Source organism: Papaver somniferum, chromosome 2 (assembly GCF_003573695.1).
Source record: "Papaver somniferum cultivar HN1 chromosome 2, ASM357369v1, whole genome shotgun sequence".
Taxonomy (NCBI): Eukaryota; Viridiplantae; Streptophyta; class Magnoliopsida; order Ranunculales; family Papaveraceae; genus Papaver; species Papaver somniferum.
The window spans coordinates 60,972,275-60,997,030 of record NC_039359.1 but is presented as its reverse complement, the minus strand read 5'-3'; the positions used below and the strand labels follow the sequence as shown (position 1 = coordinate 60,997,030).

The 24,756-nt window shown below is 34.5% G+C and overlaps 1 protein-coding gene, 1 long non-coding RNA gene and 1 other non-coding gene across 3 annotated transcripts; all 3 read left to right on the top strand.

Annotated features, from left to right (window-relative positions):
• Positions 1 to 1,571: 1,571 nt before the first annotated feature.
• Positions 1,572 to 2,984, top strand: LOC113351172 (protein ENHANCED PSEUDOMONAS SUSCEPTIBILTY 1-like). The gene has a single exon (XM_026595207.1). The coding sequence runs from the start codon at positions 1,572 to 1,574 to the stop codon at positions 2,982 to 2,984; it is 1,413 nt and encodes a 470-aa protein (XP_026450992.1).
• A 281-nt stretch (positions 2,985 to 3,265) lies between these two features.
• On the top strand, positions 3,266 to 3,339 carry TRNAR-UCG. Its single transcript has one exon. It is a non-coding gene; the product is annotated as a tRNA-Arg (tRNA).
• Positions 3,340 to 4,783: 1,444 nt separating this feature from the next.
• Positions 4,784 to 8,001, top strand: LOC113347804. The gene is made up of 5 exons (XR_003359257.1): positions 4,784 to 5,105; positions 5,425 to 5,517; positions 6,223 to 6,278; positions 7,381 to 7,503; positions 7,661 to 8,001. It is a non-coding gene; the product is annotated as an uncharacterized LOC113347804 (long non-coding RNA).
• The last annotated feature ends 16,755 nt before the right edge of the window (positions 8,002 to 24,756 follow it).

Sequence of the window (24,756 nt, the reverse complement as noted above, 5' to 3'; positions counted from 1 at the left end):
TATTTTCTAAATAGCCCATGATTTGTAGTTTCAATTCAAATTTAGGTGATCCATAAAAACATGTTAGTAACCACTCCTTTGAGTGAAAATTGTTTTTAACAATGATATTGATCATGTAAAGGTTCCATTGAACCACTTCAAAATGAAACCCATCCACTCAAGCATTTGCTAGCCCCCGGCTATTCCATCTGGGTCTACAATGTGGGTATTTGGGAAGAAATTAAGGATTTTTCTCATTAGTTCCCTTTGAAACTTAGTTTCTGAAAGAAACCAAATATCTGGTTTTTCCACATTAAGTAAAGTATTAAGATGTTGTTGTGTTTTTTTCTGGCCACACCCTTGTGTGTTCCATGCCAGAATTTTCATGATGCAATAAAGAAACTAAGAATAAGGGAAAACAGCATAAGAAAAATTAAAATTTTCTCGTGAGTCTAGTGAAACCTCAACTCAAATGCCAAGACTTTATAGCATGCAGTGGAATACTTCCTATAATCCAAAGGGATTTCTTTGTCACGTCTGTGAGAGATTCTCATATACAAGAGTATGTAAGAAATTTGTAAAACATAACACAAGAAAAAACGAAGAATTAAATATTAAAAAGAAGGTTTGGAATCAAAAGCTTGAGGGGTTAGCAACCTGATGTGCAAAAAACAATCAGATTTTAATTCCAGTTAAAAATCTTCAAGCTTTTGTTACCTCGATTCCTGTTATGAAGTATTGTTTGTTGATAAAGCAAAAAGCTCTCCAAAATGGATCACCAGAATCATGCACCAGAATATCTTGAATAGTAGACTTTTGATGAAGAAAAGGCAGTTTAAAGCGGGAGATAAAGAATGAAATCAAAGGATGAGGTCAGCTTCCCTTAGTTGCTTGCACAGATTAAAGAGCTCGACAATTTTTGTTCCAAACATGTTTACGAGGAGATGGATAGAGTTCTTTTGAATCTCCGGATATCATACCGTACTCATTGGACAAAGATTTGAAGAATGTACGACAAAGTAGGAAAAATGCACACAAAATTCCAAATCTCCAAAAATGGAATTCCTTTTTGCTTTACTCATTTACTCTTACACTTAGGTTACACCTCTCTCTTTCAGTCTCGTGTTAACAAGCAGTCTTTCCTGTAGACATCTACCGAGTGTTTGCTTTGCAAAGTCGGTAAAAATCTAAGGACTTTAAACATTTAAACCCATCTGCATTTTGGAAAATAAAGATTTCTTTGGGTTTTAAAAAAAAAAGACTTTCCCAAATAAAAGAAAAGAAAAAAAATCACAATTTCGCATCTTATACCTCAGCATGTGGCCGACCAAATCCACTAAACTCTGATTTGCCAACCTTAATAATTTTGTAAACTTTAAGGAAGTCTCCTCTCTACCTAACCAACAAGGATAGATACAAGTGATTAAGCTAATTAAATCTCTCTCTTTATTCAATGGTTAACAGACTTTTTTTTGTTGAATTTCAATAATTTTCATCTTCATATTTACTTTTTCGATCTGTATCAAATCTTTTAAGTTTATGAAGCAATTTCTAGGTAACTAGCCCAGAGTAAAGATCAGAGAATGAGATCTATGGACGTTCGTCGTGTCTCTACAACTAATATCCGACCCGCGAGTTATATCATTCAGCAAGCCTCCGACACTCATAAACGGATTGATTTGAATCCCATGGATCTATTATTTCTGAACATTGCATATATGCAAAAGGGTTTTCTCTTCACTAAGCAACACGAAGAAGGAAAAAGTATCAAGGACAAGATTAGTCATCTTAAAACCTCTTTGTCACATACCCTTGATCATTTCTTTCCACTAGCCGGTCGCCTTGGAATCGAGAAACATGAAGACGATGGTAATACGATCTCCATCTATATCAACTGCAACTCTGAAGGTGCAGAATTTGTCCATGCCACTGCAGACGTTTCCGTGGAGGACATCGTCTCCCCGACCTATGTTCCTCAAGCCGTAATAGATCGAATGTTTTTGCTCACTGGGGTTAGAAACTGCCAAGGTCAGTCACATCCTTTACTTTCCATTCAAGTAACTGAATTAATTGACGGTGTCTTCATAGGGTGCAGCGCAAACCATTCAGTATGTGATGGTACATCATTCTGGAAATTCATTAATGCATGGTCAGAGATCACTAGCTCTTCCGGTAATCATACTTATTCACATCCTTCTCCGGTTTTTGAGCGCTGGTTTATCAACGAAACGGATTGCCCTATCCGTCTACATCTCTCTTCCGTCCATGACAAATTATCGGCAAAGAAAAATATCACAGGTACTGATGAAGTTCCATCCCTGGATCTTGTAGAGAAATGTTTTCATTTCACTAAATCTAACATTGCAGCACTAAAAGAGAGGGCTAACTTAGAGATCGTTTCTGGAACAAAACAAAATATGGTAATCTCTTCATTACAAGCAATATTAGCTTTTGTTTGGACGGCGGTAGTACGCTCCAGGAGCTGTTTAAATGATAATTGGGATGAAAGCCGAGAACTCGAACTGAGGCTATTGATGAATAACAGAACTAAGTTGGTTCCACCATTGCTGGAAACATACTTTGGCAACTCAATAGCAAGGGGAGTTGTTACTGTGAAGGAGGGTCAGCTGGTCAAGGGGTCGGGATTCGGTTTCCTGGCTTCGGTATTGAATGGGGTGGTAAACTCCAACAATTTTAAAAAGAGCAGAAATTTTATAGAATCATGGATAGAGAAACCTTTAATGCCAGTTCCTGGCGGTAATACAGGAATTGTTGGTAATGTATTTGTGGCTCGGAGTTCCCAGTGGTTCAACATGTATGGAAACAATTTCGGTTGGGGACGACCTATTGCTGTAAGGACCGGCGCAAATGGAAAATCTTATGGAATAACTACGGTAAATCCAGGACCAGTTGAAGAAAGTGTTGCTATTGAAATTTGCCTTCCGATTGAAGTTTTTAAGGCTATGGAGAATGATGCTGAATTCATGGAAGCCTTTTCATCTTGACCATTTTCATCTAAGTTCTATATTACTGTTGCGGTGAGCTTTCTCAGTTTAAACACAGTGCATCCCAAGTCTAGCGCTACAGGATGATACTAGACAAGAAAGCTAGTATTGTGCATCCCAGACAAATGTATGTTGCTTGTATTCCAAATTCCGGATTGGTATAATTCGATCTCATTTTGTTGTTATTGGTTATAATTTGTAGTGTCTAGTTCTCAGAGTTTCGCCTGTTTTTGAGATGTAATGCTCAACTCAAAGGATGACTAACATTATTGGTCCACAGAGACCGCATAGCGCAGTGGATTAGCGCGTTTGACTTCGGATCAAAAGGTCGTGGGTTCGACTCCCACTGTGGTCGCGTAACATTTTGCTGTAATATTGTCTTGTGGCAACACCTTTGCCAGTTCCGACTGTCATGCATCGCATTACTTTCTCCCGTTCGACTGCCCCAATGGAAAAGTGGGTTTTAGGTATGTGGATACACTTGGCAAATTTTAGGAAAAATTGTAGCTTTATAGTAGTCCATTCCATGAGAATATGTACCTTGTTAATGTCATATTGTCATTTAATTGGCCACATCTTAGGTCAGATTTTGCATGCATGATGGTTACAAAATCATCCAAGAAGTAATACTATTGAAGAGAAAAGTTTTGCAATTTAGGTATCTTGGAAGAGAGAATATGCAAACCAGATGGAATTTGTAATATATGCACCAAGTATTCTAGCTCTAAGTGTGGGAAGTTAATTCTCTATATAATAATAGAGTTTTTTAAAGCATTCTCATTTACCGGAGCTCCACGTTGATTCTAGCTTCTGGTTAATTCTGGCCCCACCATTTATTTATTTTTAGTAATAAAATGTTGAATTTAAACTAATAAAATATTATTCTTTAAAAAATAAGATAACTAAATCTTGAAAAATCTTGTTACCTCGGATAACAACGGTTTAATTTCCATTAAAAAATTATTTATTTTTTTAAGGAAATTTGTTTGACGTGGCACAGTGGAAAATATTTTATGGCTCCATGAGATCTTTTCTAGTGGAAAATGATTTTTTATTTCCTAAATCAATTATCCTTAAAATAACAATGTTGCCAAAAATGCGTTAGATCAAAAATCAACTACACATTCACGATTTCATTTTAAAAATCAAAAATTAGATCAATCATACATCAATTATATAACTAATGAATAAAAAAATGTAAAAAAGGCGTTCTCCAATGTCTAATGTCCGGTAAAAGTTCTCAAAATCGTTAAATTTTCTAATTTAGCTCCCTTCTATCAATTAAAACTAAAGAATAAGATTACACTCTTATGATGAAACTTACAAAAGATTAAATTAAATTGGTTGTGGATACTAATTAACCTTTGAATATGATGTTGTGTATTTCTTGCAAATAAATTCTACAGTGATCCTGTTCAAAAGTAAAATTACGAAATTGTTAAAATTTGGAAAAAAAAAAAAGAAATTGAAGCAAGAATTGAAATCTAAAGCGAGATAATACAAAAACGAGGTACAAAAAAATCAAGCAGTAACAAAATAATGATTAGTCACGGTTAGAATCTAAGACAAGATATAATATTCTTTCTTTATCGGTTAAAAAATGAATCTAAGACAAGATTAGTAGACAGGACCCAGACGGTTTATTTTACTAATATAAAGAAAAGAGGTAATTGTTTGGTGAAGTTTTTTTCGCGTGACAAAAATACCCTCCGAACCTTCTATTTTTCTTCGTAAATTTACAAATGCAAAATAGCGACTTACTGATTCCGAGTTCGAATCCCGCATCTCCACTTTCCCTTTTGTTTCTTTTTTTTTTTTTACCTTTTCTCTCTTTCTTTTCGCATCTTTAGAATATCTCTCTTTCGTATCAGGAGAGAAAGAAAACCTGCGTTTCGATCAGAATAGCGACAACTGATATCGTATCGATCAAAATCAATTAAATCCGACAGTCTTCATCGATCGACAACATTATTAGGGTTTTTTTTTTCCAATGTCCATTCCACAGATTATCGTCACAAATTTGTTTGATTTAATCAATTGAAGTTTCAGATTAGCAATCACATCTGTCTTTGGTTTCAATTCACAGGATTAAACAATTCTCCCCAAATCAAAGTTCTTCAGGTTAGTGTCATCTAATTACGTATATAAATAACATGACAACATGATCATCAATTTTATAATGGCAGGAAGTTGTTTTGTGCAATTTAGGGTTCCCATTATGTTTTACCCGATTAATTCACAAATTAGGGGTTTATTTTTGTGGTTTATTTCACCTGATTTCGTTACAAAAATTAGGGTCTTCGATTAGTTTAGTGTTTCAATTTAGGTAGAATCTTATGACTTTGATTGCCAGCTTTGGGGTTTTGAAGAAAGATTAAATTCCATAAGAATTTCAGATAGGTAACCTGTTATTACTCTGTCTTTCTTTTTTTATCTTCAGAAAATATTTGTAGTGGAAGTGACGATGTGGTGGTACTGATGTGAGGAAGAAGAAAAAGCAAAAGAAAAGGAGGATAAAGAAAGAGAGTTAACAGTAAGTATATACCGTTACATTGGTATTTATCGTATGGTTGGAATTTGTTCTGTTGCACTTAAGAAGATGTTATAGCAAATTGATCAAATTGAAATCTCCATTTACTGTTTATGTTATTTCATGACATGAGAAGATGGAAATCAGTGCGATATTAGCAATGTCCTATTTAATAAAGATGCTTGAAACACAGTAACGTTCAATGTAATTCGTTGCCATTAAGTTATTATTGGATATCTCATCTGGATGTGACAATTGATTGAGATCGATATGAACTATCTCTACCGTAGCATAACCTTCATTTTCGGGTATTTGCAGCCTTTTGTTCATCAAGTTTTTTAAGCCACTTTCAAGGTTAGTATGTTCGTCTATATTTTTGCCACGCCAACTAAGTACCACATACAAAATATGTCCACCCAATAAGAATGAGCCTTAGAAGACAACAGAGTTTAATTGTCGACCAAATCCACATTCACTGAAAATGACAAGCTGTGGTGTTTTTCTCGCGGTAGCATGATTGCCTAGCTCCGCACAGTAGCTACACACTAGCCTGCTTGGCTTAAGTTTCATAATTTTATGCTTTTCCACCATACTTCTAACTTTTGTTGAAATGCCTAATAGAATATCATGCTCAGTTTTTATTCGGTTCTCAAAGAAATCATGTGTTTGTATACAAACTAATGTCTGATTTTAAATTTTGTTTTATAGGTATTGAAGATATAATGGATGGTTATGGAATTTACACATGGTTGAACAGTTTTGAGGTTAGGTTTACATGACATTCTTATTTAATTTCTTAAGGTCAGCTTGAAAAATATAGAAACACAACCCTGTAGATGGAGACTCAGGATAAGCATACTTGAATCATTGCATAAGTTTGGCAGAAATACACGGATGATTTCCAATTGGGATTCCTTGCTGTTCAAGGACCATAAACTGACTGTATTTAGTGATGTACAGGGAGTGATTCAAATAATAAGAAAATAGTAAAGAGTTTTGAAACATGGGAGACTCTGAATTTGCTTTAGGTTATTACCATAGATACAGATTAGTCTTGGTTTTAAGGAGGCTGAAACATAAGTTACGATTGAACCATGTAGTTATTTATTTTTTTATCTACGGTGTATACTTCTGCAATATTTTGTTTATATTTAATTTTGAAGGAATTGAGATTCTTCAATTTAGTTACCTTTAACTTGGCGGTGTTTGGTTTATCCTCCAACAAATCCTTGGAGAAAAACGGTGTAAGCCTTTTTCTTTGTTGAAGTACTTACAATTCTGCATTATAATGTTCTCTAAGACTGTGATCATATATATGAACATTAATCAGCGATTTCACATTCTGATTGAGTAGACTTTCTTATGGAATTGGGACGTCTAAGACGTATACCATAATTTCCTCAATTAGTGTATGGGTTAATTTGTTCGCCTAATTATGTAACCATCAAGTACCGTTAATGTCCAAGTATGATTATGCTTTGTTTCAATCCTAATTATTTGTTTCCATAATGGCTTCCTTTACGTTGACAATTCATGAAGCATGGTCAGAATATGAACTACAAGTACACCGGACATTCCTTATGAAATTGTTTGTCACTGAATGGGGGCACCAAGGAAGTTTTACTATCTTAGAAAATACACTGTATATATATCATGTAAAAAGATGCATGTGGAAACACGTTATCTGGTAAATGGTTATTTTTTGTTGAAAAACTATTGAAAGAAAACTTACATAACGCGAGTACGTCTTTGCTAGCCTAGATTTAAGATAACTCCAATTTGTTATTTATCTGGATTTAACAAGATATCACCTTTTGATTTTATTTTAGTTTGGTTTTCGCATGAACCAATTATTTTTATTCTCAGATTTATTAATTGGTTGCCGCAATTATTAACCGGGTCAAGAATACCATTTCCTTGGAAGTCATGCATATGAATATATGATTGCCTCCGGTGTCCTTATATCGCCACACTTCCATTTACTGCCAGGTATTAACGTCCCCTCCCCTCTTATATCATTGTAGTATTGTGTTGAAATAGTAGTCTTGGCAGTGTCCAGCGGCATTTTGAGATCAAATTCTCGGTTGCTTTGGTGATCAATCTGGGTTGCTAAGTTCGACATTTATAAAACTTTTGGTAATTTCAGAAACATGGGACTATTACAGGAGTGTGAGGTTACTACTAGAATGAGTTTATTATATAGGTACAAACAATTGACAGCATCCGAAGAATGTAATCAGACAAAAGAAAAGTCATAATACAGTTCCTTCAATGGGATCCTACAACCCACCGAGGAAGAGATCCCGCCAAAGTGCAACACATATTGATGCTGCAATGAAGAGCTCAACCGGCCTCTAGCTCCACTGAAGCATACTAATACACATTCTTGATGTAAAATGATATCCATGATTGAAAAATTATTAAACGAAAAATTGGAGTTTAGTTGTAATTATTTTTTGCAGATAAGCATGAAATGAGTTTTCACCACGTGGCATTGATAGTTGACTTTGACTATTAATCGAGAGTTGACTTTGATCGGTAATTACTACACGAAAACAACAAAATTAGTGAACGAACGAAATGGCAGGCGCATCGCCCGTGCATGTTACACTAGTGTCCAATAAACAAATGTTTTATTAAGTGATAATACTAATGACTGGTGTTGTTGTCCGGCACTAAACTTGTTATCCATAAAAAGAAAAAGAAAAAAATCACCTCTCCTTCACAATTTCGCATCTTATACCACAGCATGTCGCCGGTGGAATCCACTAAACTCTGATTCGTCAGCCTTAATTAATTAATTAATTAATTAAGGAAGTCTCTATAACTAATGTCAGGCCATTCTTAAGAGTGTTTGTGTCGATCATTCTTATCTACATATTTACTTTTTGGATCAAATCTATAAGTTTTTGAAGCAGTTCTAGTTAGCTAGCCCAGAGTAAAGATCAGAGAATGGGTTCTATCGACGTTCGTCATGTCTCTACAACTAATGTCCGGCCAGCGAGCTACACCGATCAACAAACCTCGGACACACATAAACGGATTGATTTGAATCCCATGGATCTAATATATATATGCAAAAGGGTTTTCTCTTCACTAAGCAACATGGAGGAGCAAATATTGATGAGTGTATCAACGACAAGATTAGTCATCTGAAAACTTGTTTGTCACATACTCTAGATCATTTCTTCCCACTAGCCGGTCGCCTTGGAATCGAAAAACATGGAGATGGTAATATGATCTCCGTCTATATCAACTGCAATTCTGAAGGTGCAGAATTTGTCCATGCCACTGCAGAGATGTAATGCTTAACTCAAAGGGTGACCAATCGTGTCCACCTGAAAAGATTTTGCGCCATAAACTTGCTCGATTAATGTAATTGGATTCACAAGTACTTGATATCCAGCTAACGTTATTGGTCAACATAGACCGCATAGCGCAGTGGATTAGCGCGTTTGACTTCGGATCAAAAGGTCGCAACATTTTTGTCTTGTAATATTGTCGCATTTCGCATTACTTTTGAGTGTTTAGCAAAAACGGTCATTGAATAATCTGATCCTAGAAAAGGAGAAAAACTTCAATGTGCACTTGTTGATGCATTGTTATTTTTGGTGATCCAAAAATTGTTGAATCTACATTATCATTCTGCTGATCAGTGAAATCTAGAGCGACTTCGCCATCTTCCAGAGGAAGTGAGGTGTTGTTATTGAAACACAAGACTTTCTACGGAATTTTACCTATTCCAGGTTTTTTTTTCTTATCTTGTCTTTTTTTTACTGATTTTGTGGCTTGATACGTTACTTTTGAATGGAAATATCTGAAATTAGGTAGGAATTATGGATGGATTTAGAGCAATATTTTCACTGTGTTGTCTTTGAACATGTTATTTATTGACCTTAGTTACCTCAATCATAGTATTTCCTTGGATCTGAATTTGTCTATGGCCTTGCCAATTTGTTTGTTGCAATCCATTGTAGATTGGGTAGGTTTTCATTTGCTTATCAATTTTAAACAGTTTGTTGGCTTCATCCCAATTTTGATTGGGTTAGGAGGATTTTGTATTGCTGTTAGAAGTGTAGATTGGGTTGTACCAGCACGAGCACAGCCCAGCACGACACAGCACGTTAGTTAAATGGGACTTGTTGGGTTTGACTAATGGGTACAGTAGCCCAGCACAGCACGCGGCACGGATTAGTACGTGGTCCAGCACAGCATGTTAAGAAAGCACGTCATAGCATGCACAAATACATAATATAACAGGGTATAATACATCACATTTTGTGTATATTTTACAAAAGAGTTACTATTCTATCTAGTTTTTGAACTTTTATACCGACTTATTTTTATAACAACACATATATTACCTAAATATTTGGAAATATCGTTGTTATAATATCATTACCCATATATACTTGACTAGAACATTAATTCACATATTGTCTATTTAGATATCGTGATAATGTCCGACTTAATGTATGTCGTTAAGTGATTTCAAATTGTTTATAGTACATGTGCCAGCACGACACGGCACGTCTCGTGTTGTGCCTGTGGGCTGTGATGTGCCTAGCTTTTGACTAGTAAAGCACAGCGCGACACAACACGTTTAAATCGTTGGCACATCCCAACACCGCACATGGCATGTGAACCACGCGACTTAGTGTGTTTACACCTCTAATTGGTGCCTCCCCAATTAAGTTTTGATGATCTTCTTATTTTCTACCCTGATGATAATTCTCTTAACTAAATTTTATTTGATTTTCTATTTTAATCATTTGTAACCAATTAGTGTTCTTTTAGAAAAATACCCTTAAAATTGGCCTGATCTCCTTCAACACAGTATGTATTGAGGTTGTGGTAAAAGTGGCTTTTGAAAAGAAGGCTATTATTGGGCGTCACATTCCATTAGAGGAGCGTCACCTAATATGACAAAAACTGGTCATCCATAAGTAATATAAAAAACCCCTTATCTAAAATAATTTTGTAATGACCAAAACACCCTTATTTATTTAATTTTAATTTAATTTAATCAGATAAAAATTAAATTAATGAATTTTTTTCTATACGTGGTAAATTCTGAGACAAAGTTTTTGTGGGAAGAAAAACTGGCCGCAAAATAAACTTCTACGGTTGGAAATAATCCAAACCTGGACGTAAAATCACTTCTACGATTGGAATTAAAAGAAAAATAGACATAAAATCAGATTCTACGGTTGGAATTAAAAAGAACCTGGACGTAAAATGAGCTTCTACGGTTGGAACTAATTCAAACCTGGGCGTAAAAATACATGCAAATAAAATTTTATGATTGGAATTAATCCGAACCTGGACGTAAAATCACTTCTACAGTTGGAAATAATTCAAAGATGGACGTAAAATCACTTCTACGGTTGGAATTTAAGAAAACTGGACGTAAAATCGGATTATACGGTTGGAATTAAAATTAACCTGGACGTAAAATGAGCTTCTACGGTTGGAACTAATCCAAACCTGGACGTAAAACTAAATGCGAATAAAATTTTATGGTTGGAATTAATCCAAATCTGGACGTAAAATCACTTCTACGGTTTTTAAGTTTTTATTTTAGTTAAAGGGTAATTTAGACATTTTGTATATGTGTTAGATATCCCATAAGCATTTTTTTGGACATTAAAAATCCAAGTGAAGCCCCTCCATTGAAGTGTGACGCCCCAATAATAGTCTTCTTTGAAAAGGAAGGAGATCAACCGTTCTTATTTAGATAATTAATGAAAATTATTTTTGCTTGGTTTTTTTTAAAAAAAAAAAGATTCAGGAGTAGGAAAGGAAGATTATGAGTTGGGGGGTCGATCTCTTTCAACACTTCTGTGTTGTTGCATGTGGCAATCGAAAAGGGAAGATGATCTTGTTTTTGGTATCAAAAATTTTAATTAAAAAAGAAAAAGAAAAAAGAAGTCGTTATTGTTTAATCTTAAGTTAGTTTTTGGAAAATTTATCATTTCGATATTCAGTTTAAGTTTTTATATGAATCTCTGGACATTTCAATCTAATTGTGATATCCTTTTTGCCTTTCCTGGCCCCCTGTGTCATCTTTACATCTCTTTGACAATGTTCTTTTGTTTACTTATCACCCTTTTCGGCCTCTTGGATGTTTGCTTGACATGAGAGTTGGCTGTTTTTTAAAACTAAATTAGTTCAAATCCTTAGAATTTCTGTTTTGTTTTGTTCATCTTGTGCCTTTTTATCTTGTTGTGATGTTAAATTATAAGGGTATTGTTTAGCCTGCTTAAAATTATTTGTATTAGTCTGTTGTCCTGGATGGTTATCTACATGTTAGGTTTTTGTTCTTCATTTTTTTATATTTATTTTCTTAACTGATGGTGTCTTTTGGTTATATTATTAATTTTCATATGCATATTGTTTGGTAATTAAGATCTATACCTTTGCTTCGCTGACCTTTCAAATCCCAAAGGATTGCTATTTTTAAATTTTTGTTTTCTTTGTTTCTTCTTCTTTTGGTTCTTCATAAATTTTTATTACAAATTTCTATAAATTTCTCTCTTTATGTGTTTAGTTTTTTGGAACCAACTTATTCAATAAAGATGTGGTCACGACTAAGGCGCATGATGAACTCATTTCAAGTTCACTAGCAAAAAAAAGCTTCAAACAGGATTGAGCTTTGGGCTAACCAGGGACCATTTTATTTTTAAATTCTTAAAGATTATCGAATTTATTCTACTAGATTAACAATGGTTTTTCAAAAATTATTATTTAAGTTCATTACTTTTTCCTCTGAAATTAAGCATACCTTAGTTTGGCTGCCTCCGGTTTCTGCATTATTAGGAATTTATCTAAATTTTTATCATCTAACCTTTAGCTTGGGAATCTTATATCTACTCAATAAAACAAAATCATTAGTTAATCGTCTTATCATTTAAAGTTTTTGTACATGTTTTCTTCTAATTTTTCGATTTCTCGTTTGTATCTTGTCTTAATGCTTCCTTATCTTCTGAGTATAGTAGTATTTAGTATAGCCATTGGTAATTCTTCATTTCAAAAAAATATGATCGATCATGTGAAATAACATGATGTTAAAATCAATGTTGGTTATGTATTGTCCGGGTCCGGTTTTATAAACCCTGATCTTTCTACTTGTATTTCTTTGGAGATACATTTCTCATTTATAAGTTCTTGATTGCAGAAGAGCCTAAAATGTCATCTACAACCGCCAAGAGGACGAATTATTTATCCTGCACACGCCATCATGACACCTCTGTTAATCTTGTTATTGGTAGAAGGGATCAGGACCATACATTGATAGTTTTATCGCGAGTGAAGACACTCATCTTCCAAAACTTGCTTGTGGCGACATACATACGACCAGCATTAGAAGACAGCTCACTGGATACCAATGGAGAACGAAGATTCTCAATGAACTTGAGGAATTATAAATGTAATTTTATATTTATAGGTAGTTTTTCTATAGTTTTATGCACTTTCGGCGTTGCTCTCTTTTCCTTAGCCAAGGGTTTACCACAATGGGTTTTCCTTGACAAGGTTTTTAGTGAGGCAACAAGAGCCGGTCCTTCTTTCCAAGTCTTCAATTTTATTTCCCATGTACTTCTTATTCTGCTGATGATTTGGGCTGATATTGAAGGCATATCCCTTCCTAAGGCAACCTTTAACGATCAATTTCTAGTCACTTAGCCGATTTATTAATATAAATCATTTTATTCTCAAAAAAAAAAAACTTATTATTCCTCTCTATCATTATAATACAGTTTATACTAGCTTTAAGAATTGAAGAAAGAAAACAAAATTAAAATGGGGGCATAAATCCATTAAGCGGTCATTTGTTAAGATAGTTGGACGAAATCACCCAAGAACTAATACTGTTGAAGAGAAAAGTTTCACAATTCAGGTATCTTGGAAGATAAGAATATGCAAACCAGATCGAATTTGTAATATATGCACCAAGTATTCTAGCTATAAGTGTGGGATGTTAATAGAACTAAAAGTTTGGTGGCAGTCTGGCAGAGTCAGACTCTCTATTTTCTGGTATACAATTCGGCTCTACATGATGGTCTCTCTTTTTTCTTGTACAACTTTTTGGGTGTGGGTATTTTGGGCCTGGGGTCTTTGGGTGTGTTAAAGGAGGGGACCAATCATATCTGATGGATTTAATCTGTTTTCTATTTTCAAAGTGATATACTCCCTCTGTATCTACAAAGTGTTATCATCACTTTTCATTTTAGCCTCAAATAAAAACTGGCTAAAACAAAAAATTGATAACGTAGAGATAAAGGAAGTTTTTTTTGTTCTCGGAAACAGAAGAAGTCTTTTTTCTTTAATCGTTCTACGTAGTAAATGTCAAGAGGGATTTTGCTAATTTTTTATGAACAACTATTTATATTTGGGGCTGAATTATGTGGGATTGTGGGGGCTCCATTTATTTATTTTTTGAGTTGAAGAAATGATTTTATTTATCTACAAAGAATTTACATGTAGTAAATAGCCTGTACACAAATAAAAACAAGAAAAAGGAATAAAAATAAAACAAAAACTATACTAACTAAAAGAAAAACTCAAAATATAATCGAAGCAAAAAAACTCATAAGTTGTTGTTACTCTAATTAAACTTTGATTCATCATGATTGCACTGTAGCAAGTAAAGCTACAAGTCCATTGTTGTTAAGCTCATAAGACTCCAATATTACCATCCACAAGCAGAGAAGGAAGCCTAGTGTTAAAGACTTGAAGAAACCTGTTGTCTACACCATCCATTTTGTGACTACCATCACCATCAGAACGATTATTTATCATATACCATTAACCGCAAAAAATACCATTACCGACACCGTTACATATTCCCAAAGCACAATTAGCAGCACTGGAAAACCAAGATCCTCACTAAGATCAGAATGATCTTTTACCGTATACCATTAATCCAAAAATATATATATATATATATATCAAAGCTCATAATATCACATCAGAAACAAAACAAATGTAAAATTAAATATTTAAGCACTCATTCGGTTGATGTTTTTGATCTATGAAAGTGAGAATTTTTACGTTGACAAAAATGAAATTGCTTTTGTTTACCTTATACCATCAACCTCAAAAACACCAATACCACTATCAACTCATGATTTCGATCTCCCAAGAAATTATTACTCCGTTAAGTTTGATAGGGTTTTTGAAAAAACAAGATCTAATATAGAAAAAATAAAAATATCTAAAAACCCTGGAGAATAACTAAACTAGACAGCAAATCGAAGAATATACTTGCTCAGATATATTCCTTTTGGCCTAGATCTGACCAAGAATGCCGAAGCGGCTGATTTTTGTACCTAGGATTCAAGGAGTTTGGAAAGAGAACAGAGTGGTCCATTTAATTTGCTCTCAGATATTTTTTGCAGGATAATTGGCGGTCACCTTCCAAATTACCAATTGAAAGATGGCAGATTATTTTCTATCTAAAAGATAGTTGGTTGTTTTTCGTTTGTATATCTATTGACCATATGCGATTTAGGTCCTCTTTGTTAATAGCTTGATAATGAATTTATTAAAAACAAAAAAGAGAAATGAGATAAAAGGAATAACTAGAGCCCAGGAATCTCTAGCGCACACTAGAACCGAACTCTAATTAACAGTCTCCTGGTAAGTTATCAAGTCTTTGAATGCGTAGTATTTGAACCAAGAAGGGCATGATCCCCAGTCGAAGATTAATCGTTTTGATTCATTGATAATCATGGAGGACTGAACTCTGTCTAACAATTATACCCCTTTTGTTGCTAAGAATCATTTTTATACAACAAAGTTAAAATTGTGAAGAAACCGCTTTTGAGGATTTCGAAGTATATAATTCAAAACTAATTTACATCCTCGACTCTTTGTAAATTTTTATGTTTTAATGTCCATTTACAATCCCATTAACAAAAAATTTCTTCCGGCAAATTATGACTCCAACTTTTCAAACAGTGTACTGAAGTAACTTTTATAATTAATGTCAAATATCATATTTTGCTTTTTTGTTTTGCCTTTTCTCTCATCCCCGCATGACTTATTTCCTTTGTTCGTGGAGTAGAATGTTGAGATAGAGATCGATAAAATTAAAATCAAAGCATGAATGCTTTTTTTGTTTTTTTATTGAAATTTTCCGGTGACCCAATTAAGATTTTCTCGTATTGGATTGACAAATGTCAAAAATGAATTAGAAAGGAAGTCATCCAATTGAATACTGGAGTTCCTCGACTCCGAACAATACAAAACTTACAATATTAACTTCTCTTTTATTTGATTTCCCCAATTACTATTTCTCAACCAGCAAGTTAATCTTTCTCATTCAGGTTTTCATTTCTTCTTTTTAGTTTACTCCAACCCCTTGTGTACTTATTTAAGTGAGAAATTTGATGCTGATACTAAGTGATCGCTTCTAAATTATGCCTACGACTTTACTGCAGAATTTTCAACAACCAAAAATCCTCATCAGCGGGAGGCACCTGCTCTTTCTGTTATCCGTCCGTAAGTCTTCTTTTCATATATGAAACTATTATACCGACAAACACCGCCATAGTCCTTATATGCAACTTATAGTGAATACAAGAAAATCATCCCACAAGAAGAAAATAAAATAATGAACTTTTATAATTGCCAAAAATTCATGCCATCATATGTACTCTGCTTGCTAGTCGCACTTTCTTGGTGATTAGTAATGCATACCTAGTGACATTTATTTCTTCATGACGTTTTATTTTTTATCAGAAAATGGCGCAAGCTAGCCGATAATGGTGCAAGTATCGTAATGGACTGTAAGAACAATTTAATCTGGTCGGATAAGGGGTTTATAAAGATATTTATCGAACATTCGAATCTAGAATATTATGGAACTGGTCAATGTGGTCATTATTTCCCTGAGCCTGAGGTGTAATATCCTATACGCGTTGGTTAATTGCACGTACTTCAGTTAGTGTAATTTGTTGCACATAATTTCATTCTAATCTGAGCGCCAGTTTGGTTTAGAAAAGATGATGCATACATCTTATTCTTGGTATATATACCCATCTGCTTTAACTTCGGGATTGTTAAAAAAAAATTGATAGGTAGTAATTCCTTTTTGCATACTTTGTTTATGACGTATTATATTAGTGATTCAAGTGAAATTAGAACAATCTAAGCTTTTATTTTCCAGGATTGAAAGCCTAAAATTCAAAGTTACAAGAAAGTTAGATACAACGCATATTGTACCATATGATTACCACTATCTTTTAATTGGAAACCATATTATTGGGAACCCTCAAAAATGAACTTTTTTTTTCTAATGCACAATTAATAGTCCCTCATGGTAGATATCTAAATCAATTGAGCATAATTTACTGATGAACAATGTGTATGTATTATTTTTGAAGGAGAACAAGGGAATACTCTGTTTGTTTTCCTGTAAATATACAACCTATGCAGCTTCAACACAACCCAAAAAATCATAGTCACGTAAACTAGCTAATAAACTATTATATATATATATACACATATACAAGTATATTCTAATATGGTCTCATGTATTTTATAGAATCGTATTTTATGCTAGTTACATTTGTCAAATGATACAAAACGATTTGATTGTGACCTAAATTGGTCAATATATCAAATGACTTGGGTTTGATTCTATATTTTCCTTCTCCTTTTTTTCCGCGATAAGTAAATAATTTCCCAACTTTTATCCAAACTCTTTGAAGTTCATCCGCGATATTGTTGTTTTGTCTTTCTGTTAAATAGATTATCGACATTGATGCTTTTTTTAGAAAGCGTGACTACTCTATGTTTTTCGTGTTTTTTTTATTATCGGCAGATGAAAACTCCTTTGTTCATTTTGGTGATGGACTCAGTAGACCTCATTTTACTCTCCAGGAGGAAGCTCACTAGATTTTCCACGCGTTGCGTAGGTTACACCAAAATATGTTATCCACTGTTTGTATTCGCATCGTAAGAAACTATCTGACATGTCAACCTCCCAACACCTGGACCATAAGAAATTATCTAGCGTAGGGGTAAGCATGGGTCGAAAGTGTCATATCCTAATAAGAAATTAAAACAAAAATTAAAGAGATATATGGAACATAATTGAACACTTGGACCATATGGGTACTGGTGAAGTTTTATGCTCATTTCTAGGATATCATCGGGGTTGATTATACGAAACTAGTAAAATATTTTGAAGATAGAAACTTTATGCATTGGGAAGCCAATAATACTTTTATCACGTACACTATCATTCTAAAGCCATAACAGCAATGATACACCCGCAGAAGGTTTACACGGCAAAGTGTACTTCGGTGGAATCCAACGTCTCGCAGCGGCTTTAATATTGGGATAGGAAATGGGGCAGAAGTAGGCCCCACCCCATCTCTCACACACAACTCCACGGTACAGCTCCCGGTGCAAATATTCGGTGAGTTAAACATTTTTGAAGCTATAACATACTGAAGATGTCAAGGATTTTCGTCTAATAAGTTTAATCAATGCATCCTATAAATTTCTTACTCATGACCAATCTATTAGAAATTCACGATCCTAAATAACCTCGAAAACCGGTTTGCAAGGATAGGATTATTTGAAGTATGCTTACAACGCAACCTAGGTTTTCCTAGGCGATGTGAGACTTTTTACAGCCCCTATCAACGACTAGCGATACATATACGAAATCACACGAACGCCACAGACGAAGTTGTACGGAAACCACACATACACATACGGAGCGCTATGGAAACCACGGATACACGGACGGACACGGGTCATGTGGAGAATCGTGCTCTGATACTATTTTAGAAATCCACGGGCCTAACTAACCTCAAACACTGACTTGCAAGGATAGAATTTCCGGAGGTATATTAACCACACAAACTAGGTTTCCTAGGTGATTTAAGACTATTTGACATTGTTAAAAATCTACAGACGTAACTAACCTCGAAAACCGGCTTGCAAGGATATGATTGCCCAACGTACATTAACCACACAACTTAGATTACCCTAGGCGATATGGGACTATTTGACACCCTCCTAAACGACTAGGTCTACGTAGACGGGATGACATGGAAGTCATGAACGGAGTGGTATGGAAACCACAGATACATACCGAGTGGTATGGAAACCAAGGATACACGAACGAACACGACAGACATTAAGTGAGGTCTGGCTCTAATACCATTTTAGAAATTCATGGCCCAACTAATGTTAAAAAACTTCTTTCAAGGATAGGATTGCCCAAGGTATATTACCCACACAACCTAGGTTGCCCTACACGATATGGGACTACTTGACACCCCCTCAACGACTAGGACTACACATACGGGATGACACGGAATCCACGAACGGAGTGGTGCGGAAATCACAGATATGTATCGAGTAATACCCAAACCACGAATACATGGACAGACTCTGCGAATATTGACCGGGGTCTGGATCGTACCATGTTAGAAATCCACAGACCTAATTAACGTCGAAAACCGGCTTGCAAGGATAATATTTCCCAAGGTATATCAACCACACAATCCAGGTTGCCCTATGCGATATGGACCATTGACACTATCATGAACATTGAAAAAATTTCTGCCAAAGTTGATTTTCAAAACCCAAACGGCGTTTGTTGCAAAAAGGTAGATTTTTCATAGCATACTTATAGCAAATGAGTTTATTTACTCGATAATGAAAAAAAAAAGAGTTTGGACGTACAAAAGGCGTATACTAAGGTAACTTGGTATTCTTAGATAAAGTGATGAAAAAGATAGGATTTTGTATCAAGTGGCATGAATGGATTCAAGTGTGTGTCTCTACACCTCACTTCTCTATTTTGATAAATGGGTGCCCGGGTGAGATGTTGAAAAATTCAAAGGGATTGAGATAAATGGATCCACTGTCTCATTTGCTTTTCACTTTGGTTATTGAGGAACTTTGTACGATGATTCTTAAACTAGAATAGCATGGTCTCTATGAAGGATTTCAAGTGCACCACAATGGTACACAAGTCTCCCACTTGTTATTCCCATTATGATACATTGTTGTTCCCTTCCGATTTCCCACAACGCTTTTCAGATTATAGGCTTGATCAATTCAGATCTATGAATGGCTCTTCCGCCGTACTATAGCTGACCAAAACTGCATTAATATGGAAACGTAAATTTAGTAAGTTTGCCACAATATCTAAAAAATTAGGGGTCTAACAACCACATCCAATATTTCGTTTAGGAAATATGTACGGACTAACTCCAATATATTTCCAAGAGAATCAACTAGACAGTCAGACTCAATCAAAGAAATTACATCCAAGAGTTATATCTTAATTGTTAAATCAATTTTTAATCGAACATCTAGAAATCAATGAGCCGGATTAATATGAGAAATAACTTGGATGGTACCAAAGACCAATATCCAAGTGTCAATCAATTTATATCATCAACCAAAGGTTAGATTATATAATTGATTTAACTAAGCACAACCTGTGATATTTCAATTATATAAAAATATAATGCGGAAAATAAATAAAACAAACACCAGAGATTTTGTTAACGAAGAAACCGCAAATGCACAAAAACCCCGGGACCTATTTCAGATTTGAACAACATACTGTATTAAGCCGCTACAAACTCTAGCCTACTACTAATTAACTTCGGATTGGAATGTAGTTAAGTCCTAACCAATCTCACATTGATTAAGGTACAATCGCGTTCCTTACGCCTCTTGAACCACGCCGGATTTCGCGCACTTGATTGCCTTAGCTGATTTCACCCACAACTAAGAGTTTCTACGGCCCAAAGTCGAAGACTTGATAAACAAATCTGTCTCACACAGACGAATATATAAATCTGTCTCCCATAGAAATACCTACGAGTTTTTGTTCCGTCTTTTGATAAATCAAGGTGAACAGAAACCAACTGATACACCAGACTTATATTCCCGAAGAACAGCCTAGTAATATCTATCACCTCACAATAATATTAATCGTACGGAAGCGAAACAAGATATTATGGAACCACAAACGATGAGACGAAAATGTTTGTGACTACTTTTTATCTTACCTGTCGGAGATTAAATCTCGAGCAAATCTTAGAGAAGATAGTACTCAACTTTATATAACAAAGTATGATCAGAACACACAACTACAGAGAAAATAGTTGGGTCTGGATTCAGAATCCCAATGAAGTCTTCAAGTAATTAACCTATAATGGTTTTAGGAAAACCTAGGTTAAAGGAGAATCGGCTCTAGTCGCAACTAGTATCACACAGGAGGTGTGGGGATTAGGTTTCTCAGTTGCTAGGGTTCTCCCTTATATTGTCTTCAAATCAAGGTTTGCAATCAATACTACCTTGGTAACAAATCATTCAATAACCACCATTAGATGAAAACCTGATTAGAGTCAAACTAATATCTTTCAACCGTTAGATCGAACTTAGCTTGTTATACACAAATAAAATGTGACTTTATTTAGGTATGAGTAACTGTACCCAAACGTGTGCACATATATAGTTGGCTCAACAATAGTTACCCGAAGTTATCCATATGAATACTTTCATATCAACCTTGTTCATCTTAATCACAACTAGTTCAAATGACTCAAATTATGGAGTTGTTGAATTGTTTATAGAAGTATACACAACACGATTGAAGCAAAATCGGTTTTGATTCACTTGAATCAATTCATGAACATTATAGACACGGTTTGCAAAAGATTGCATTCCTTAATATATAAATGTATTAGTTCATGAACAAACCGATTTTCGAACTTAACCCACTCAAGTATACAAACGGTTACACATACCTAAGTGGTCGGACATAAATTGGGTTTGCCAGTATCCGAACGAGTACGCATACCTCCAAACTCATTGAATTCCCGGACTTGAACTTTACGCCGGTACTCATACGGGTATGCATACTAAGTTCCCGGACTTTCAACTAACCATCCAGTACATATACGATTATGCATACTCTGGTTCCCGGACTTTGAATAACTTGCAACAGTTAGCACACAAGTATGCATACTGTGTTATATTCAATCAATGGTTAATCGTTTTAAACTCCATCTTAATCATTGAAAAATTCTTGGAAGACAGGAATAGCTGTCTCATACAAAATGTTAGCTTCAAAGAAAATTTCAAGTGATCAATAGATCAATGCGAAACATTCTGAGTCTACATCAAATGAATGTCTCACATAAATCATGTAACATGTTACCAGGCAATTTTCATATGATCATCTTTTGACTTTCGTCAAGAATAAATATGAACTTTGTTAAAGTGAAATCTTACTAACACATATTTCGAGAAATATGTAAGCAAGTTAAACTTCGCTCGAAATATCAAATGTGTATAATATAAAGTCTATATATCTATACGACTTTTATCTCAATAGGAGATAGAATAGAAATAGATTTCTGAGTGATAGATAAGTTCAAGTCTCCACATATTTGTTGATGAAGTTCCAAAAGCTCCCCTTAGTAGTTCTTCGTCTTCGGTCGATGAACGCCGTGAAGTCTAAAGCTCAACTACACATTCTATCCTAGTCCGAGACATAGCTATAAGTAGATTAGAAATCAAGCCTTATAGTTTTGGCAACTAAACTTGACAACAAGCTTGAGATAGCAACGCTTGCGAGTTCGACCGAGCAGTGCTCTAACAATATCTACCATATCATAACTAAATTTTGTGTGTTTTCTGGAACACAGTTAAGCTTGCAAACCGTTGTTTCCCTAGTGCAATTAATTACTCGAAAAAAAATAATGGACTCCAGTGGCTTATTAGAACTTGCTGGTTATGACTCTAACTTCCCTGAAGAGTGGCTAATGAAGTAAAATAAGTTCATGCAGATACAAGAGATGCTCAAACTTGCATTTAACCAATAAAAATAATAGACCATTTCATCATAATCATCCAATTCAATCAATATTAGGCACTCACAACCACAATAATCACTTAATTCTTTTCCATGTCGGCAATCAAATATCACCATATAATGGGCGATCAGTTGTAGCTCTGAAAGAAAAAAGAATGAAAAAAGTCATTTATGTTATCTTGATACAGTAAAACCTCTATATAAGAATAATCTACAACAATATTATATTAGACTCATACGAGTCGTGTTAAACATTTGTATTTCGAGTCTACTCGTAAGGAATAATGGAATATTCCTAGAATTGGTACAGATTCCTTTTTTATGCGATTCTTTGTTGACTGAGCATAGACTAGTCAAATTCAACTGAGCCTCTTAAACGTATAAAAAGAAAATAACAAGGGGACTTGAACTCCTATTCTCTTCCTAATTGAGATGGTTATAAACCACTGTGTTGGTTTCTTTATCATAATGAACATGTAATGTATTTGTTTAATTATAAATCATTGTATAAGTCCATAAACTCACCCTTACTTCCAATTTTTCGTTTAAAATTGCATATACATCAAAATTATTTTTATATATACATTTCTATCTTTTGGTTTCTAGGGTAATATAAAAATGAAAATGTGCTTCACGTTTCTATATACGATTCGATTCTTCAAAAAGGAATACGAGTCACCCCACACTTCACGCATTCAAAACCTTGCTCTACAGGAAATATACTTCATATAAGAATAAAAAATTTATGCCCCCAAATTAGCTTAATCTTTTTAAAAATTACCTCCATATAAGAATAAACTCTATACAAGGGGTTTTATTTGTACTGTCAAGTAATGTTTTTATAACTATTTTTCTTGTGCATTGGATCCAAAAACTTTTAGATGATTAACTATGTGTAGGTTTAGCAACAGACTTACTTTTTGGTGAGTAACCTAGATGTTGAATAAAATTGAATACCTTACTCAAATTAGTTAATACCCACGCACAAATAAATTACGTTTACATAACCTTCCGTTGAGAAAACTTCAAAGCCGAGTCAAGGCGAGAAAAAGCTCAAGGGAAAGCAACATGAGATGTAAAAAATGGTCAATCAAGGTTCGAACTTCTAGGGAGATGCAAGTTCAACCTCGGTAAAGGGTAATTGAAGACACATACAAATATTTACCCTTCATCATCAAACGCATAGATTTTGCTAAGTAACAGTTTCAAAGTATAAGGCTTCTTATAGGGTCATACCATATTACCAATTTTATCTTTCTAATATATTGACATAATGTTAGTAATTGACACAAGGTTCTCAACAAGCTCAAACCATATTAATAATCAAAGCTTCATAATGCTACTGGCACAAAGTACTACAGGCTTGGACCTGATTTATGGATTCGTACTTCGAGCTATTGACCGGTCCTGCAATATAAAAAACTACACTTTAAATGAGAAGAAAATATATAAAGAAGTGCGTGTTTTCTGTATACATAGTCCTCCTGGCAGGAACCTCAGCTTTTGCCGAGTCAAAGTCAAGATTTGACTTGGCAGAAATCGAGTTTCCACTTATTTAATTTGGATAAAACTAGATTTCATCCCCAATAATTAGCGGTATAGGGGTTGTCCTTTCCCCTTCCTTAGACTAAACCAGAATCCAAGCTCAGTGTTGGCTCACCATAGTGCTTGCTCTAATCATTGAAGGAAAAAAATCTTTCCAACTAGAATACAAGAAACTAGAAAAACCGTTTTTTTTATCAGGGCAACCTCAAAATCGTGATATATGTATAAGATCGTTGTGAGTACTTGTGAGATATTACCATTGATAAATACATCATGGTTAGAGTTTTTTGTTACTTCACTTGAAACACACGGATTCACTAAGTCCCATATGAACATATGTTGATTGGTACAAGGTTCTCAACAAGAAAGTTGAAACTAGATTAACACTTATAACTTTGTAATGCTACTGGAACAAGGTGTAGAACAAACCTGTCTTGCAATATAAAGTACTTCACTTTTCAGTGATAATCAGTTTAGAACAAATCTCAAGATTTATTATTAAAAGTTTTATGAACAAGTCTTGCTTAATAACTAGACATTTTTTGAATTGTCTTAGAGTTTAAGTTACTTTTGGGGTAAAATTATTATACATCATTTGATCATCATGCATCTTTCGATTACGATTAAATCGTTGGCGTGTTCGCATTTCCTTAGGCATCGACTGATAATTCATGTTTTTACGAGCTTCCAATTTGAATAGTCGTTGGAGTATAAGAGATTCCTCTTCATTACGCAGTGAATTAAAATTGATTTCGTAAGCCACTCTCATATACCCGTGCATAAGCTTCGTTGTACTTACAAGAAAATTTTTAATTCCAACTAAGTGCATTAAAATT